The 19,014-nt window shown below is 37.9% G+C and overlaps 1 protein-coding gene across 6 annotated transcripts in view; it reads left to right on the top strand.

Annotated features, from left to right (window-relative positions):
- The window catches only part of ARHGEF10 (Rho guanine nucleotide exchange factor 10), a 118,853-nt gene extending 105,221 nt beyond the window's left edge, over positions 1-13,632 (top strand). For all 6 annotated transcript variants that reach the window (XM_032183911.1, XM_032183914.1, XM_032183912.1 and 3 more), the window contains 3 exons: positions 2,218-2,392; positions 10,490-10,612; positions 12,637-13,632. In XM_032183911.1, the coding sequence (XP_032039802.1) occupies positions 2,218-2,392; positions 10,490-10,612; positions 12,637-13,151 (813 nt within the window). In that variant the 3' untranslated portion in view covers positions 13,152-13,632. The remainder of the gene's footprint in view (positions 1-2,217; positions 2,393-10,489; positions 10,613-12,636) is intronic.
- The last annotated feature ends 5,382 nt before the right edge of the window (positions 13,633-19,014 follow it).

The following is a 19,014-nucleotide window of genomic DNA, read 5'->3' as shown; positions in this document are numbered from 1 at the left end:
ATGCATTGCATTATGATATATCATGAAATCTAGTCATAAGATCTGTTTCTGGCTTCAGAAAATGTTGTTCATGGGTAACTTCCATTGAATCAATTGCATGATCACAGAATGGTTTGGATTGGAAGGGACCTTAAAGATCACCTAGATCCGACCCCCCTGCCATGGGTTGGGCACCTGCCACTAGATCAGGGTGCTCAAAGCTATGTTATGTGATTAAAAAAAAATAAAAAATGAGTGGAGATTGAGGAAAGCGATGAATATAAATGTACCTGTCAGAGGTGCTTACCTTGCATTCTGCAGTGTTGTTATTAGAAGAGTCAAAAAGTAATGTAACAATGCTCTCTAAATCTGAACTACTGCCTAACAGCTGGAGAGAAACTTCTCTATTCATTTTTTTAAAAATTAACATTTAAAGAATAGCATAAACAAATTCAAAAATAAATAATTCCCATTATTTTTAAGCAGCCAATTTCTCAGTGGAAAGTACTAATTTATGGATTTTATTTGTACTGGTAAGTAATAAAATTAAAAAGGGCCTCTAAGTAAAATATCAGAAGTTAGGCTTTGTGAAAGCTTGAAGTTCTATTCTTCATCTGTGGTCTTCATCTATTCATTGAATTTAGATGAAGAAATTGAACTATATAACCCAAATACATTCAAAACATAATCATCTTAAATTTGTAATTTAGATTTGCATGCAAAATGACCAAGATATAACTTTTAATTATAACACAGAGAAAACTGAAGTATGCTTTCATATGGAGTAACAAGGTACTTTTGCATTTTATCTGCAAATATAATATGTACTGTGAATATTAATGAAGATATTTACTTACATATCCTTCAGGTAGGGATTTGTATACAAGGAACAATTTACCATTTATTTAATCACAGAAGTTTTGTTTATCAGACTAGCTCTCTGTATTTGATATAGCTAGTGCAATATTAAAAGGCTCTGTTTAACTTTATAGGCAGTTTACTGACAAGACAAAAAAAAAGAAACAAAAAATCTTTACTTCTTGTAAACGATTAAAGGTGTTCACTACAACTTTATTTAATGTGTTATACTTTCATGTGTTATACAAACATGTAAAGAGGTGTCAGCCTTCTTGGAGCCACGTAGAAGTCATAACTGTGAAATCACCAGATCAAGGAAAAAATTCAGGCACTAGATCCTGAAAGTCTGGCATTACTACTTTCTTCAGAAGGAGCATTTTAATCTTTCTAACAAGAAGCATCAGTATTTTGAAGGTCAGGGGTACAAAATAGCTAATACTTCTAAATATTATCTTCTTCTACTACTACTAAATTCAGAAATGTCTGAATCAAAAAGATGCTTTCTTGGGTATGGTGATTGTGTGATGATACAGTTCTCAGTCCTTGGGGAAGCAAGAAGGGCAGTCAGTAGAACTGCTACTCTGGGTTTCTGTAGAGCTACTTTTGGTCTATTTAGGGACCTGGTTGATGGGATCTCTTGGTAGGCAGTTCTAGAAGATAAATCCAGGACAGCTGGATGTTCTTTAAGAATGAAATCTTGAAGGCACGGGAGCAGGCCATCCCTATGTACTGAAAGACAAGCTAACAGGGAAGGTGAACAGCTTGGCTGAACAGAGAACTTCTGGAATTCAGGAATAAAAACAGAGTTTACGACCTTTGGAACAAGGGGCAGGCAGCTCAGGTGGACTACAGCAATGTGAGGTTATGCAGGGAGGAAATTAGAAGGGCCAAAGCCCAGATAGAGTTTAACTTCACCACTGCAGTAAAAAACAGTAAAAAAAAAAAAATGTTTTTTGAGTGCATAAACAAGAAAAGGAGGACTAAGGAGAATCTGCATCCTTTATTGGATCTGAGGGGAATCATAGTGACAAGATAAGAGGAAAAACCCAAGATACTTAATGACTTTTTTGCCTCAGTCTTTATTACTTCAACTAATTCTTCTCAGGGTATCCAACTTGCTGAGCTAGAAGACAGAGGCATGGAGCAGAATGAAGCCTTTAAAATCCAAGGGGAAATAGTTAGCAACCTACTACACCGCTTGAATATCCATCTAAGTTATGGTGAAGTTACTCTATCTGTAGTTAGAACTTTGGTTCAAAAGCTGAGAATCTTTCCATACCAATGATGATGTATTTTCAAAAAAAAAAAAAAAAAAAAAAGTAACAGGAAAAATTAATAGATCTTATGCAGAAGATTATATTTATCTTGTTTTTCTTACAGAGCCATTTTGAAGCTCATCAAGAGGAAGGCATGGTAATCTCTCACATGGCTGTTGCTGGAGTGGGAGTCTGGATTGCCTTCACATCTGGATCTACGCTTCGGCTGTTCCACACGGAGACACTGAAACACCTCCAGGATATTAACATTGCCACGCCTGTTCACAACATGTTGCCAGGTAGTTGAATCACACCATATGATAAAACATTTTTGTTTTGTCTCTGTCAGTGTTATTTTCCAGAGTGTTATAGATAAGGCCAGAATCAGAACATCAGTCTCAGGCTTTGATAACTGTCTTGTGACTATTTACTTTAGTCAATCGCAGTCTGTTGCCTTCCCAAAAGAATCATGTGTGCATTGAGCTTGTTGAGTAGCAATTTTCCTCCTTAAAGGCTATAAATTATATAGATAAGCAGGCAGAGTATTCTGTTTTGTCCTTTCTTTTTTTTTTTTTGTGACTACAAAACATGAGGGCAGTGCAGTCTACCAAGAAAATGTGTTTGCTTTGCAAAATTTAGTATTTGCTTCTGGAACTTGATATCAAAGTACACGATGGAGTCAATTAGCCTAGGATCCAAACCACCAAGGCAATTACTTAATTTTAGTTACATCAGTATTCCCAGTGAAGTCAGCTGAACCACTCACATTCTTCCATTTAAGAGTTTGTTCCATGTTTTGCTGTTTGGAGCTGTAGTTTGCTGAATTAAAAGGTTAGTGTTATAGGCAAAAGTGGAACCTGTTGGTGTTGGGTTGACATTTAGCAGATCTTTAAGTGTTCTAAGACAGAAGCTTTTTAATCATCCCAAAATCATCATTGTCATAGGCAGTTGCATTGGCCTGAAATTCTGTGATTCTGTGATTCTGTGTGTATCGAATTTGCACTGGCCTGTATCGAAGTGAGTGGCTCTCTAATAACTAGGGAAGTACTTACGTGAGATAAACCTGTTTCTGGCACTTTTATTTCAATTGCCATGCACAGGTGTTATTACGGACTGATGTAGGCTAATATGAATATGGACTGTGTAGTGCTGGAGGGCAAATGCTTTGGGATGTCTTTTGGCTTACTCTGTACTAAGCAGATGCACATCATGTAGGGGATGTTAGAATGTTAGGAGAAGACAGAGACAGAAGAATGATACTGGCATGGCTGACCATGAGTTGTCCGTGAGGGGACAAACATTCCTTCTGTATGTCCCTGTTTATAGACTGTAATGGACTAACCTACTGCAATTTGTATTGGAATGTGTGTGCCAGCTTCATTGCTTTGCTTTTAGTAGACGTCAGTTCTTCCAGCACTGACATTATATTTATATTCTTAGGAGAATGAGGTATAAATCTTGCATCAAAATGTTTTAGTTCTTCAGTCTTAGTCTTACCATGTTTTCTTTAAGAGCATGTTAGCTTTGCAATAAAGCTGTGTTTTAAATTGTGTCCATTTATAGTGTTCTAGCCTGGGTGTTTTTCACATGTGTTGTTTGACTGTAGCACCAACAATGAACAACAGCAAATGTCCTGCCTTTAAATAGTTTTAAATAGGTTGCATAATTTAATTCATCAGCCTTATGCAAAGAAATCAAGATTAGATTTTTAAAAAGATAACTTCCAAGATGTTCTCTTGTTTATAGGGGGGATAAAAAGGAAGTAGGGCCTCCCTTACACATCTTTTCTGCATATAAAAATCTTCAAACAAATTTAGCTTTAATGTTCATTGCCATGGTAATAAAACTGCTGATGTAACATGATTTTTTTTCTTTTTCTGTAAAAGAGTTTTAGCTAATTATATCTCCTTGGTGTCATTCTTACTCATTTTAGATTCTTGGTGTTTTTTCTTTTCCTTTTCTGTCTCTTCACAAAATGTGCTTCGGTGAATGGAAATGGAAATTTATTTCAGGAGTAGAACATTATTACAGCAAGTGTTCCAAGGGAAGACTCCATTCTATAAATGAAATGAATTTCAATTATTTAGCAGCAGCTCTTGGGCCTTTTTATATGATACCAATAATACTGCAACAACAAAGGCTAAAAGATGGAGGAGTAGGAGGTTTACATAATAAACAGCAGTAAAAACTTTTGGAACAAGAAGAAGACAAAGAATAAATCAAACTCTGTATAGTATATGCTGAGATTAAAAAAGAAGAAAAAAACTGAAACAGGAGGAGGAGTGAAGCTGCTTCGTAGTTAGAATTGTGCATTGTGCCTTTTCTGAGAATTTTTAGGGACTGAAAAGTTAGGAACTAACGTTTGGAAGGGTAAGTGTGCTACAGGACATCATTTAGTTTTAAAAGAAACAACTCTTAGTTTTCTGTAATCCAACAGGAGTTCTTTAATATGCAAAAAGAACAGATGAATAAAAATTCAATTTGTATTAAAATGAGACAGAAGAAATTGATGTAAAAATATTTCTAAGGTTCTTAAGAAAAAAGGAGAGTGCAAGATCGTGAAATAACTTCCAAGAACCTGGCCTACATTTGCCAAGTTTGTAGTAGGAGCAATGATATGTAATATTTGCCTAATAGGCTACCTGAAGAAGTTATCTGCATCTTCATTTAAAGCAATGTAAATGAGAGGAGCATAACTACGTTAACTTAATGAAATTATAATTTTTCTGTTATTACACAGTAAAAGTAAAAGAAAAATTTACCGTCACTGTTTTAAGAATGGTCACTGTGAATTACAAGGCTATTTTTAAAGGATAGCTGTAGCAGTCAATTAAGACAGAGGAGTAGGAGGTTCTCGTAACCTCAGTATGCAGTTCTCATAACAGTAGATTTCCCCATTTTGGGGAGAAGACAGCTTTAAACATGACTGCTTTCTCTCCTTGTTTTAAAGGACGTGCCTCTTTTACTTTGAAAAAGATAACTCAGCAGCCAACTGGGTAGGACAGAATAATGAAGTGTAAGTGAAATGTAACAGGAAATTATTGTCATTACAATTCGGCCAAGTTGAGTAATGTAGAAAAGCAAACAGACACACACAACGTGAACCAAAAGTATTTTTTTTTTCTAAATCAACTGTTTTATCATGGTTCATTTGTGGGGATTTCTTACACCTTTTGTTTACAAAGGTCTGGTTAAGGAAAGACAGCTTGACTGGGAAAATGCCCCCAAGTCAATAGATCAGATTATGATAATGTTCATGTCATACATGTCAGCTAAATGGCTTAAAAAAGACCACAGTGAATCTGCTGAGACATCTGAGCAGGTATTAAACAACTACTGTATCCCAGAACATCCTCTATCAACCATGTCCATAGTAGTCCATATACACCAAGGGATATAAGTAACAACCCTGGTATGAGCTCAAGACAGTGCCTTTCTGGAGTTATAGGAAGCTTGTATGTAGGAACACAGGACTGAAAAGTAAATCTGGGTTGCTGAGGCAGCTATGTTTACTACATAATGCTCCACAGACCCTTTACTTCATACATCATCAAAAATACAAGCCATAAAATACTTCCTAATAGTATGTAACAAGCTTATGTTCTATTAAAACAGCAGCAACAACAACAACAAAAACACACCAGAAAGCACAAATTCATTGTGAAAAACAAACAAACAAAAAACCACAAGATAATTGTTGAGTTGGAGAAGATCATCATCATTATAAGTCACACAACAGTACAGTACAGTGAGGTTGATTTTAAGTGGCACAAGCTGTCTGTTAGCTGGAGAGGAGACATGCTGAGTAAAAGAAACAAATCTATTAACATTTGAAGTCAAATAGAAACACCTTGCTAATGAAATCTGCTTCATCTAGTAGAGCAAGTTTATGCTTAGTATTTATGATCAGTGGTTGAAATCTCAGCAAAGGCAACTTTTCACCCACCTTCCTCACTGTTCACATAGCCTGGTTATTAAATCAATCAATCAATTGTACAGAACATGGGTATGCAGTCCATTTGTTATTAGTAGTCTTGTTTTTCACCCTTGTATAAAATATTTCATTATTCAAAAGTGTCCTCCAGCGTGTCTTTTAAAGAGATGGCTGTGACCTTGATAGATGTAATTTCATTGCTCATGGGGATGATGAAGGGTTACCTGTTTAACAAAGAGGTGAATTCTGTTGATGTTGCTGTGTTCTGTATATATCCATATATCCTCTCATGGCACATGTTTGTTTCCTGGAAACAGATGGAAAGGGCAAAGAGAAAAATATATCATTTCCTCTCTGCAGAAAACTATACTTTGAGGCTTATAGCTTTATTTTGACCCCATCCCGCCAGGTGCCACACCGTAAAACGTGGTTGCTTTATGATTTTACTGCTGAGAAATGTTTAAATGATGGGTGAAAATTTGAGGTCAGCCCATTAGATTTGTGCAGTGTGCTTTTTAGACAATTTTTTTATATAACAGGAAGAGCAAGTTCATGTAAGAGGATAATGCACCATTATGTCCTTGCAAATACCTAGAGCTGAATTTAGATCTCTGTGGAAACCCATGAGGATTTATGTGGTTGTTGAGACTGGGTCAGAAGTTGAGACCTGAGAAAGATTGAACACAGAGCAGAAACATAATAAAACTATTTGTCTGTGTGTTAACTTAATTGTTGGCTTCAGCTCTTGGTAAAGTCAAGATCTTGGTAAGATTATTTCATGAGTTTAACAATTGCATCATTGCACTGGGACAGAGTGAAATAAAAGTTTTCATATAAAGATAACAATACTTGGTTTTGGCATTGCTGTTTATGATTTTCCCTTGTTAACCTGTTGATTTCTGTGCTTACTGCTTAAAAGTTCCTGGAGAATTGGTTTTATATTTTTTTCTCTCAATTTGAAATCTATCAAAGTAAGTCACAAAATAACATTGAAAGATATGAGTTAATCCTTGGGTAACAGTTAAAGTGGTATTTTAAATTAATATCTATTTTAATAGTTTGTTTATATATATATATATATTTTTTTTTTTTTTTGCTGCTATTATGTGCTATTTCAAAGGATTTTTTCAGATGCAGATGTTTCCTGCTCTTCCCAGATTTCAAAGCACATGTTACTCCTTTTGACCTCACTAGAGATGTTTCGTGCTTGAGGCTGTGCTCGGTGTTTAAGATTCCAGGTTGCTGGCTGTAATTTGCTCTTTTCACCTATGGAAACAGTAATGCACATTACCGGTTCTCACTGGTAACAATTACTCATTGGAAGTTGCTTCAGGGCTGGTGTATAAAATCATGCATATTGTTTTATATTTTAAACAGTCAAAAAAGCATTAAAGATCGATTGTTAAAAATGTGAGCATCTTGCTTCTGCAAGGGGTCTGACAGGCAAAAGCACACCTGGTGTTTTTTACAATTTAAAAATAAAATATAATTGTACTTAATTATTTCTGTCTGTACTTTGTAAAACAAGCTGTAGGCAAAATGCAGTGAGGTTAAGCTAACCTGCAGTTACCTTGCAGTTGCTGTGACACAGGTTGTGGGAGATCTTTGAATATTATATGTAACTTGAGCAGGTTTGAGCTTTAGAGCTTTTGAGCTTTTTTTTTTACAAAACTCGAGGCTTGATTTTTGACAAATCCAATATATGGAGGGTATTTTTTGACCTGTTATAAAGGTAAATGCAAAATTTACATTAGCAAATGATTGAGGACAGCCGAATGGTTATCACCTCTTACATGGACAGCTTTGAAAACAGCACAAGCAGTCTTTTGTTTTTATTGTGGGTCTTTCAGTGTTTTTCTCTCACTCTCAGGGCTGCCATCTGTGTCATCACTCTAGGCTTTGAAGTGGTTTTCGATACTGTGTGGTTGCCTTACTGCCCCTCACCCTCTGACTCGAGAGGTAGAAATCTGTCTCCCCATACGGCTCTCCATCGAACCAGTGGTGAAGGAATGTTTCTATGTACTTTGTTTTGGAAACTAAATTAATCTCATTCATTAAAAAAAAGGGGGCTTCAAAAGGCTTGTAATTTGTCTATAGACATAACCCGTTTATGCTTACCTACCTGAAGAGGGATGATGCCATCATACCGCATAAATACCTACAGTTTATGGAAAAATACAGGTGTCTCTGCTCTAGTCTGTTATCAGTAGGCAAAAATTACATTAATCTCCCTTACACTGAATCTGGTTTGCCTGTGATGTTACTTGCTGAGGGATCTCCCTGTCCTCACCTCAACCCACGAGCTTTTTTCATCGTATTTTCTTCCCCTGTTCCTTTGAGGATGGAGAGAGAGAGAGTGGTGTGGTGGAGCTGAGCTACTTACCGGTGGGAAGCTGGTCTCTGAAAACCTGCATGAGTAGATGGAGCCTCTTCAACTTCTTCATGCTTGCTACACCTGCCGAGGGTGACCTAATTGCCTGTAGGGTATTTTAGAATGTGTTTTCTAAGCCGAGGTTCCAGATCTGGCCCTGCAGCTGACGCGTGCCTTTGACAACACACCATTGCTGGATAAATATTTTGGTTTTGTAAAGTTCTGTCAGGAAAGACTTGGACTGTGGTCCACCTGCTGCTTTCCAGATGAGTGTTTTAACCTTTGGGCTGCAGTCAAGCTGCTCTTCCCTGCTTTCCTACCGGGTCTGTGATTCGTATGTTCTTGGCTGTAAATTGGGTCAGCTTCAAGGGAAGAGATGGAAAATGCATCAATTTGTGATACACCATAATTAAGGTACTTTTCCAAAGTGTGGAACATGTAGGTTCATCACAGTTATACCAGATGTAGTATCCAAGTTCCTTGCTTACTGATGAAGGTGATTAACAACTTGAGAGCTATCATAGAGATGGGAATGACTGCTTCCCTAGCATGTGAAGTTAATTGTAAATCCAAAAATGTGTAAGCTTTGAACCTTGATGACTTTAGCAGAGTTTGAATACTCCTCAGAGTAAACTTGGGTCATGCCAGAAGTTTGGGCTGGCAGTATTTCCATTTATGTAACTTGTCAAGATCATTTTGAAAATCCATCTACACTGAATCAAACATATTTAGTACTCACTATAAGCAAGAAATGACGTTGTTTTCATAAGAAAAAAATCGATCCACAAGGACTTGTCCAGCCAAATTTTCATAATCTTCAAGGATGGAGGTTCCACAGCCTTTTTGAGTGGCCTGTTCTAGTGTTCGGCCATCTTCATGGTGAAGGAGCTTCTCCCTACATTTAATATCAATATTCCATGTCCCAGATTTGGTCCGTGGTGTCTTTTCCTGTCAGTGTGCACATCTAAATGTCTGACTCTGTCTTCTGTGTACTGTCCCATTAGACAGGTGTTGTTTTTAATCCCTTCATGCTCATTATTTGCTTCAGTTTCCTTATCATCTTGGTGGCTTTCTGTTGGACTTACGCCAGTATGCCCATGTCACTCTTGTATGGGGGAACCCAAATGTGGATAGAGTACTTCTGATAATATTTCACAAAATAAAAGCTAGGAGAAAAAAGTAATTGTGAACAGGTTTGAGTCTCAAGTATGGCGTGTTGTAGTAGTAATACATTATTGAACATTGGGAAGTGGAATGCCTTTCAGTTTTTGTTTGTTTTGGTTTTGTTTGTTTATTTGTTTGTTTTGTTCTAATTGAGAATACACACAGTATATTTGCAAAACCATACTTGGGCCCCTCACTACAAGAAGGGCGTCAAGGCCTTGGAGCATGTCCAGAGCAGGGCTGTGAAGCTGGTGAAGGGCCTGGAACACAAGTCCTGTGAGGAGCGGCTGGGGGAGCTGGGGTTGTTTAGTCTGGGGAAGAGGAGGCTCAGGGGAGGCTCATTGCTCTCTACAACTGCCTGAAAGGAAGGTGTGGGGAGCTGGGAGTCGGCCTCTTCTCACAGATGATAGTACTACAGAGTCCTACGGTGATAGGACTAGAGGGAATGTCCTCAAGTTGCGCCAGGGGAGGTTCAGGTTGGAAATGAGGAGACATTTCTTCTCAGAAAGAGCAGTCAGACATTGGAACAGGTTGCCCAGGGAGGTGGTGGAGTCACCGTCCCTGGGGGTGTTCAAAGAAAGGTTGGACGTGGTGCTTAGGGACATGGGTTAGTGGGTGACATTGGTAGTAGGGTGATGGTTGGACCAGATGATCTTGAAAGTCCTTTCCAACCCTAATGATTCTGTGATTCTGTCTACTTTTAGATACTGTGCTTTAGAGATTTAGGACAGACTATATAAGAAGTTCAATTGTATTTAAATTGCCACGTAGCAACAAAAGTTTAATACCTCAACCCAGCAAAATGTGTGCCTTTTTGATGAGTGCTTTGCTGAATGAGACTGTACAGCTGATTGTGTGTTTGAGGTTACTTTGATCTAGGCAAAGATCATCACCCTGAAATAATGCAGTGCTTCCTACACCTCACAGGGCAGCAGCGTGTTTCTGTGACCAGCCTTCTGGTGTGCCATGGGTTATTACTGGTTGGAACAAATCTGGGTATAATAGTAGCATTGCCAGTGCCACGCCTGCAGGGGATTCCCAAAGTAACTGGTGAGTGAAATTTCTCAAATGGATTGAGTAGAATGGTGTTATACTGAACGTTTATTTTTTCTTTTTATTTTTTTTTTCTGTCAGTAGTTCAAATTACATGTATTGTTCAAATACTTATCAGAGCTTTGTGATGAAATTGTATTTGTCACTCTTCCTCAGCTTCACCATATATACAGATACTCTAGATTTCTCTCAGTTGTTTGAGTCAGGACAACTGTTTTTATTTAGGGAATACGAATGTGATAGGCATTAATCCTGTCGGAGTACAGTAAAAATACAAGAAGAAGAAGAGAGTGCATGCAAACAATCTTTCTTCCAGATTTGGGGAAAGCATTAAGTTTAGAGACATAGGTACTGAAAATGTAGTATGTTGTTCGATTATTCGGTAAATTGGTTTTGTACCCTTTTATTCCAAAACTGGAGACTTGGTATATGTGAGAACATTTTGGTTTTTGGACAATGATCAGTATTTTTGCATTGAGAGATGCTTTCGTGAGTTAGTTTCACATTGCCCTGTTTGAAATATATCTGAATGCTGCTGTATCATTTTGCAAGTATTTAAGCTGCTAGCAGAACCAACATTTGTTTAAGTATGTTGTATTCCAATTAAACACCCCTTTGCCATTCTGCATTTTGGTTTCAGAATTCTGCCAGAGCTGCTGAGCTGTGGAGGGAAGCTGACAGATTTTATGAAGCAAGCTATTTGTAACTTCCTTCAGAGGAAGAAAAAAAAAAAAAAAAAAAAAAAAAGCTTATGTAACTTTTCAAAATGAAAACGTAATCCTCTGTGTTCAGCAAGATACGCAGCAATAATCCAGTATGACAACAGATGAATGTTTCTTAAAAGATAGGGAAGCAATATTAGAAATATAAAGAAAAAAAAAAAAAAAGCAAAAAAAAGCGTAGTTGTCAAGTCAAAAAAGCATCTCATTTTATTCTCTCATTTTCTCTTTTGATGTGTTTTATGTCATCTGCATATTCTTGCATTTATTTTGGGTCAAGACTTGTCAGATTTCACAGGTCCAGGCATTACATTTTTGCAGTCTTCGGATACAGTATTTGGAATTTGAACCAAAAATGTCTGACTTTTTCCAGTTGTGCTTCCAGTAGTGATAATTCATCTTAATATCATTGCACTTGCTGTAAAAGCAGATTTTTTTTATTATAACCTGAAAAGTACTAGGGAGTTAGGGATGGACAGAGTGATCTGTAGAGTTGTTTTTTACCTTGATGGCCTAATTCTTTTTTATATTTTAGCTGATTTTGTATAATGTGTGTGTATATATATATGTATAAACCGTAAAAGCCACATACACTGATGTTGGTTGAGCTTCTGAATTTAGCACTATGCAATTTCTTTTTCATACATTCTAATGATTTGCACAGTGTAAATTCTCTTTATACTACCAGCATCCCACTGTTTAAATACCTTAAAAAAATAATTGAAATTGTTCAGCCATTTCCTTATGAATCTGCCATGGTAACTAGAAAAGCATTCAGAGGGATGAGCTTTAGTTCCTGCTTTATAGTGTGGAGAGCTCTATTACAACAAAACAGATGTTCGTATGCTATTCTAGAAAGGTACAGAGTTGCAGTAGATTAATTGAAAACCACATATTTTCTTTGTGGATTACTGGAGAAAACTCACAATGTTATATTTGTGTCAATGCCAAAAAAAAAAAAAGAAAAAAAAAAGAAGTTAGTAGAAACTTTCTGTACTCGCGCTGTTGTGAACGCAGCACAAGTCAATTTGAATTCATACTGTCACATTTCAGCTGGTTTATTAACACAGTCCTAAAACACCCTTATAGCACAACAGATGATTTTTTCTTTCTACATTTTTTCTGTAAATTGTGTACATACAAGGCAACAGACAAGCTACAGACAGACTGGAAGCATATAATAGAATTTTAAGAGTTATGCATTCCTGAGCAAATTTAATGAACTACTTACAGCAGAGTGCTATGTGTTCTATTAATTTATTTATATTTAATCCTTTAATTGTCTTTTTCTTTTGGCTCCAGGAAGAGGAATGGTGTCATATCATGCACACAATGGGCCAGTCAAGTTTCTTGTAATGGCTACGTCTATAAACAAGAAAAACAAAAACAAGTTGAGGAACAGCCTGCCTCCTGGCCCAGAATCTAAAGACGACGACCAAAAGAATGTTCTGCACAATGACAGACCAGGCTCTTCCCTGAGTAACAACCCTGATACTTCAGTTTGGCTGGGAGGTTCAGCAGGATCCATTGCACAAAAAAGTGACTTGTCTTCATCTTCAGGATCCCTTACTTTGTCTCATGGATCAAGTTCCCTAGAGCATAGACCAGAGGACAGTAACATTTATGAGCTTTTGAAGGATCAAAATTTCTCACTTAAAAGTAAAAGACAGAAATCCAAGAAAATGAAAGCAATTTCAGTGTTAGTCATTTCTGGTGGCCAAGGACACAGAAGAGTGAACAAGAAGACCAAGCAGCAACGACAAGATGAATTAGTATCTTCAGTGATGGTCTGGCAGATCCCACTATTAAATATCTGAGCGAACAAAATCTAAAATACTTCCTACTATGAAACAAAGTCTGGTATTTTTTACAGCAAATGCCAGCCTAGGACCCAAACCAATAGACCTTATATACATGAGAGCAGTTTCAGTAGGGCTGGATCACAGATACAAGGCAGAGTCTTCACATATTTAGAACATCCTACAGTGTTAAAGAGTATTGGAAAAAAATTAGCTGTTGATTCTGTCTTTGATACTTAGAACAGAAAGGATTTGTTAGACAATTTTAAAGACTTTAGAACCCTTATTTATATTTGCATTTATAAATATCATTATGTTCTATAGCACTTAGGGAAGGCAAGGAACATGTACTCTGTCGCATGCCGTATTCGGTTATGTAAATCAGTGGTTGTTCCCTTTTCCAAAGTGACATATTGCATGGACTGTAGATTTTAACAAAATAGCAAATATTTTTAAACAATAAATATTCTAATGCAAGCTAATATTAATTTGGTAACTACCATCATAGTTTTTAACATTATTCCATATGCCAGAGTTTGGTCTGAACAAAAGCAGTTATTGTAATTGACACTTGTTTATTTCAACATAAAAAAATAGATATTTTTTATTTCTAATGCTCAGTATTATTAAAAAAAAGTTGCAGTATAAAAAGTGCATTAATTTTCTCAGTAGGTGCACTGTGTCTGTCACATAGAGAAAGTTCTAAGGATGTTATGGCATAGGGCAAATAGAAAATACAGATGTAGAACAGCTGTGCATTGTAGTGCTGGTAACACATTCCCTCCTGGCAGCTTGGTATCAAAGCTAGACATGTACTGTGCCGTTTTTAATTAGGTGTGCCTAACGAGTATATAAATAATGAGAAACACACTAACATTGCAGTACGTATAGGAAGCGCACGTAATCATTGTGGGCATTTGCCCTGCATCTGTTGATTTTTGCTACATCCTCAGGCAAACACCTATCAAATAGTGTCACTGCACAACTGCAGACAGCTGAGATATGGTCCTATCTTTTCACCCAGAGATTCAACCAAACACGGTTTTGTAAGTGGATATTGTGGAAACAGTGTTCACCGTTTCTTTGCGTTCATTCACTCAGTGAGGAAAGGTGTTGCTTTGGTGCTGTTAGAGGGCTGAAATCTAAACAGAGACCTAATTAATCATCTTTTCTTCATGAATCAAAATATTTCCAAAGGGAATGTTGAATTTGGGGATTACTACTGACATTGCTTTTTGCACTAGTCTCTGTGCATGTGAAATACAAGACAAAGCCTTCCGCTCAGAAAGACATTGCAAAAAATGGTGACGAGACACGTCATTCAATCCAAATGCATTTAATGTGTGTTGAGTGAAGGAACTGGGAACATCCTTTTCCCTTGTCAATAGACTGAAAGACACGGAGAAATTAGGACTCTCAAGTTTCATTTGGATATGTTGAGAACTCAAATACTGTCCATTGGTTCAATAAAATATAAATTAAATGTGTCCAAAGCAGAAAGTCTGCCAGATGTTTGCATTGACTGAAGTCAAGTGCAAGTTTTGGCTGCTTCAGCACTCTTCTTATCCCAGTAAGGGGATGGATTTCCCTAAAATTATTATTTCTGCTACTTTTAATACAGACTCCTTGATTCCACCACGTTTTGTTTCAGTCTGCATAGTTTTAATCAGCGTTAGCCATAATTAGTGTTTCCTTGCACGTTATATTTCAACGTAAACAGTACCAGAGACTGGATAAGTTTGTTCAATATAAGATAGTTTTGTTTTGTTTTTGTTTTTCTTAAATAGCAGCAGCATTTTAAGCGTTACTGAAATTTCTTTTGCTATTTTTCACCAAATCTGTATCTCTCTAAATTCTCAGTCTGCTCTAAAGAGCAAACCTGTGTCAAGCTGACTCCGAAGTCAGTGGGTGTGCTGACTCACCAAGCCTGATGGAGCACCGCAGTACGAGACCATCGTGTCTTCCTGCCACGTGACACACAGAGGGAATGCTGCTGCAGAGAACCTTTGCCTGTTGGCTGGCACTAAAATAGACATTTCAAAAATCAGATATGCACGCACATTTCAGAGGTTTGGCCCACATCCTACATCCTGATGAGAATGGGCTTCTTAGCCATAATAACATGGACTTGGATAAGTCATGAAGGAAATCTCTTACGGATTGGATTGTAGGTTTAGGTCCTTCCTTACTGTTTTATGCTTTTACACTGTGTCTTTCACCATCTACATCTCACCACTTCAGCTGGGTGTTGTCAGCATTGGTATGGGCTTAGTGTTGGCATGAGTCCTTGTGCAAAACAATTTAGCGTGCCTCTAAGCCATCAGCCAATAACATTTTCCCCAAGTTTTCCTCCTCTTCCTGACCTAGTGCCTGGTCTTGCCTGGCCTGAGAGATCAAGGCCGGTAGCGTTTTCTACACTCTTCCATAGCTATGGCCCTGGGAGTTGCTCTTTGCCCACTGTGTGGAAGTACTAAATCGTACAGTTTCATGTATGTATATTGAAAAAAACATGTTAAAAGATTCTTCTGTGTATAAAGCATATATAACCTAGCGTCCCTTTGCTACGCTACAGCAAAAAGACTAAAGGTGTGATTCTACGTGCCCCTTGGGTGTGGGCTTCCATGTCCGTGCTTTTGGGACTGGAATCATTATTATGCCCACTCTCTCGTGGTTTGTTATCAGTTCGTTATATGGTGAGCTGAGTCCCCCACACATTCAACTGGAAATCCATGCGTGGCGCTATTACAGAATCTGCTGGCAATGATGCATGAGAGTTTTAAAGTGTTAAATGATGTTCATCCTATCTTCCAGCTGAAATGTTGCTTTCTTCAGATAACAGAACAGTAGAAACAGATCCAAATCTGCTCTTCTGAAAGTCCATCAACGTTTTGCCACTGACCTCAGTAAGACCAGCACCGGGTCCCACATTTACATTACACTGTTTTGAAAACGAAAGAATCTGTTTGTCTTACTGAGTGGTATAGAGAAAGAGAAGCTGTATGTCTTTTGTTAGAGACACACACTGTCATGAACTGGATTTTCAGTAATGAACTGAGCACAACGTGCAATGCTTATCTTCTGATACACAGCGTACGTAGCAAGGTATTACCTTACTGTGAAAGCAGAGAGGAACCAAAGTTTATTTTACAGCAGGCAAATAACCTTCATAGCCGTTGCAGACTGCTGCTGGGTAGGTTGGATCTTGCTTTCTGATACTGCTTTTCTAGATTAATAGAAGTTATGGAAAACATTAGGGAAAAAGGGGAACAAGTGTAACCACTACGATATACTCTGTATATGTTTTCTAACACATAGTAGGGTCTTTTATAACATGAGCCATAAAACGTATGTATTTATGTTCAAAGTATAAACTGAAAAAATGTTTAATAAAAAATGTGATAAAAATTAACTTCACAAGTACATTTCTCGGGTCGTCATTTTAACAGGAAGGCTGGAATCCATGGCATGCATTAATGAGAAATATATATATATAAATGAAGTCATGAAAGGGAAAATAGGATATGTAATGAGGACAACAGATATATTTTTGAATTTTTATAGTTTCTAGGTTTTAAGCACCATCGAGTGCAATTTCTGCAAGTGATGCAGACTCTCATAATAAGTTTGACCCCTGTATGAATGGACATGAATAGAACTCAAGCAGTAAAATTTCTTCTGTGCTGCCTAGAGGGAGTATGAGTCAGCATTAGGGCAGTGCATATGGTATAGAAAAATGAGATGCATTAATGCTCCAAGTGAGTATGGCAGAGCAAAAGCATTAAAAGAGGAAATTAATTTTCAGTTGGTAACTGGCAATTCACCCTAATTAATCTGCCCTAAAGGATGCATACAGAATCCCCTGATTGTGTTTAAATTCAGAGGCTTGTATTCATCAGGCTCGGCAATAGCCTTTTTGTGTACCTGCGCTGTTATAACTAAACAAGAAGAGAGTTATTGAAGTAAAACGAATAGCTATTAAAGCCTGCTTTTTTGTTCTTGTTTTTAATACCACATCTATTTTATTTATTGTTCTGGAAAACACCAACTTTTCATTCCCTCTTCTGAAGATCATTGGTATTTTTGTAAGTTTCCTTGCCACTCCTATTCTTGCATTAGCAAAGATACAAAATGAAATTAAATTCCGTGAGTGCAGGATATTGTAAATTCACACACTTCAGTCTGGATTCTGTCCCAACAGGAATTTACAACTCATTTATGGGTGGGATGAGGGTGTTTAAAAAGTGCATGCTGCCCCTTTGAGACACGTACGAGAATATGGGGGAAGATACGAAGTGTGGTGCAGTGCTTAAACTTCATTGTTCCTCTCTCATGTCCAATTTGATTTTTGAAGTGCATAAAGACGAATTACTTTTCATGAAATGCATTTGGGGGTGAGAAAAATCTGCAGTTTGAAAGCTGCAATCAAGGGAGGGCTCTGTAAGAGTTGATCTGTACTTCAATGAGTGACACCATGGGACTGATTCAGTATTTCTGGTTGCTTTGTATATCTTCACAGCAGTAATTCTTCATGTAATAACAGTCCTGTTAAGAAGGTAGATTGATATCTGCAGCTCGGAGTAAGCTGAGTTGAAAAGTGGCTGACTTGAAGCCTCATAATGAGTCTGTACAAGAAAACAGATTAAAGACATTACTGCTGCCTAAACCCATGATTAGCCCTTTAAGCTGTGCCTCCTGCTTGCAGGCATCCTGCGCATGCAGCTCTTGAGCTGTCTGTGCCAGTGAACTGGGCAGGATGGGGACCACAGCCTGAGCACCACTGGCCTCTGGTCATGTCCATCACGGCAGGCTCTTGGGGGTTAAGGCTTCTTCCATCAGGCAGCACTGACACAGCTAGTTGGGTGGTTTGGGGCCGATTAACTGCATCAATCTCTTTGGTCTCTTGGTACTGGTGAAGCTTAACATATATCCCTGTAGCCTGCTTCATATGGGATGGAGCCTAGCAGCCCGAATCTTGAGACCCTAAGTCTATTACACACGGGGAATAGAAATAGGTGCACTTAGAGGTTGATTCTTCCCACTGCTCTTAAGTGTTTATTTTATGCCTTTATGATGGGAGCATAGATATCAGCGTGGACTTTACGCCTACCATGCAGATAGCAGTGGTTGGTACATGGAGACTCATGTGGTGGATCATACGCTTGTGCATGGTGCCAGAGCTCAGAATTCAGCTTACTTCCATTGCCGTTCAGACTGAGGATCTTTATGTGGAACCTACATCCTATTTTTCTTGCAAATGCAGCATGTGCTCTGCTAGATCTCTCTGCTATTTGATTTGAGAAATCTGGATCAAGATCTTCAGAATTAGCTGATTTGCTGCTTCCCCATACTTGTGCTTACTTGATCGTAGCCTTTTCCTGAGAGGCATGCGCAGTAACCAAACTGCCAGAAACACTCATCGCCCCTAAGGCAAAAGAAAATGAAAATAGCAACACTGAAACAGTTCTGAAAGGATCTGAAATTCTCCCAGGCAAAGGAAGATTTACTGTGCAAGCCCATTTAAATGCAACAATGTGGACATATGACCAAAGCACTTCAAGTGCTTTGGCCAAGCTCCATAAACTGCTCCATAAAAGGCGGTTAGTCATTCACAGCACGACCTTCCAAGGTGTTCAAAGGGATTTTTTTTCCTCCAGCAAAACAGGCCTTGACAGCAGAACTGCACATTCTGCTGTTGTGCGTATTGTTATACGCCAGGGATAATCACAGTGATCATTAAAGTGTGTCCCGACCTGGAGGATGAGCCAGAACACTTAAGAGGAAGATGGCACACCTTGGAGGAGATGAAATCTTTGTAAGTAATTGGCTGCTCTGAATGCTTTTTGAAGGTGCTCTTTTGAAAGGGATTTCTTTTGTGGAGAGC

Source organism: Aythya fuligula, chromosome 3 (assembly GCF_009819795.1).
Source record: "Aythya fuligula isolate bAytFul2 chromosome 3, bAytFul2.pri, whole genome shotgun sequence".
NCBI lineage: Eukaryota > Metazoa > Chordata > Aves > Anseriformes > Anatidae > Aythya > Aythya fuligula.
The sequence above is the reverse complement of the archived record's forward strand: the minus strand, read 5'-3'. Positions and strand labels throughout refer to the sequence as shown.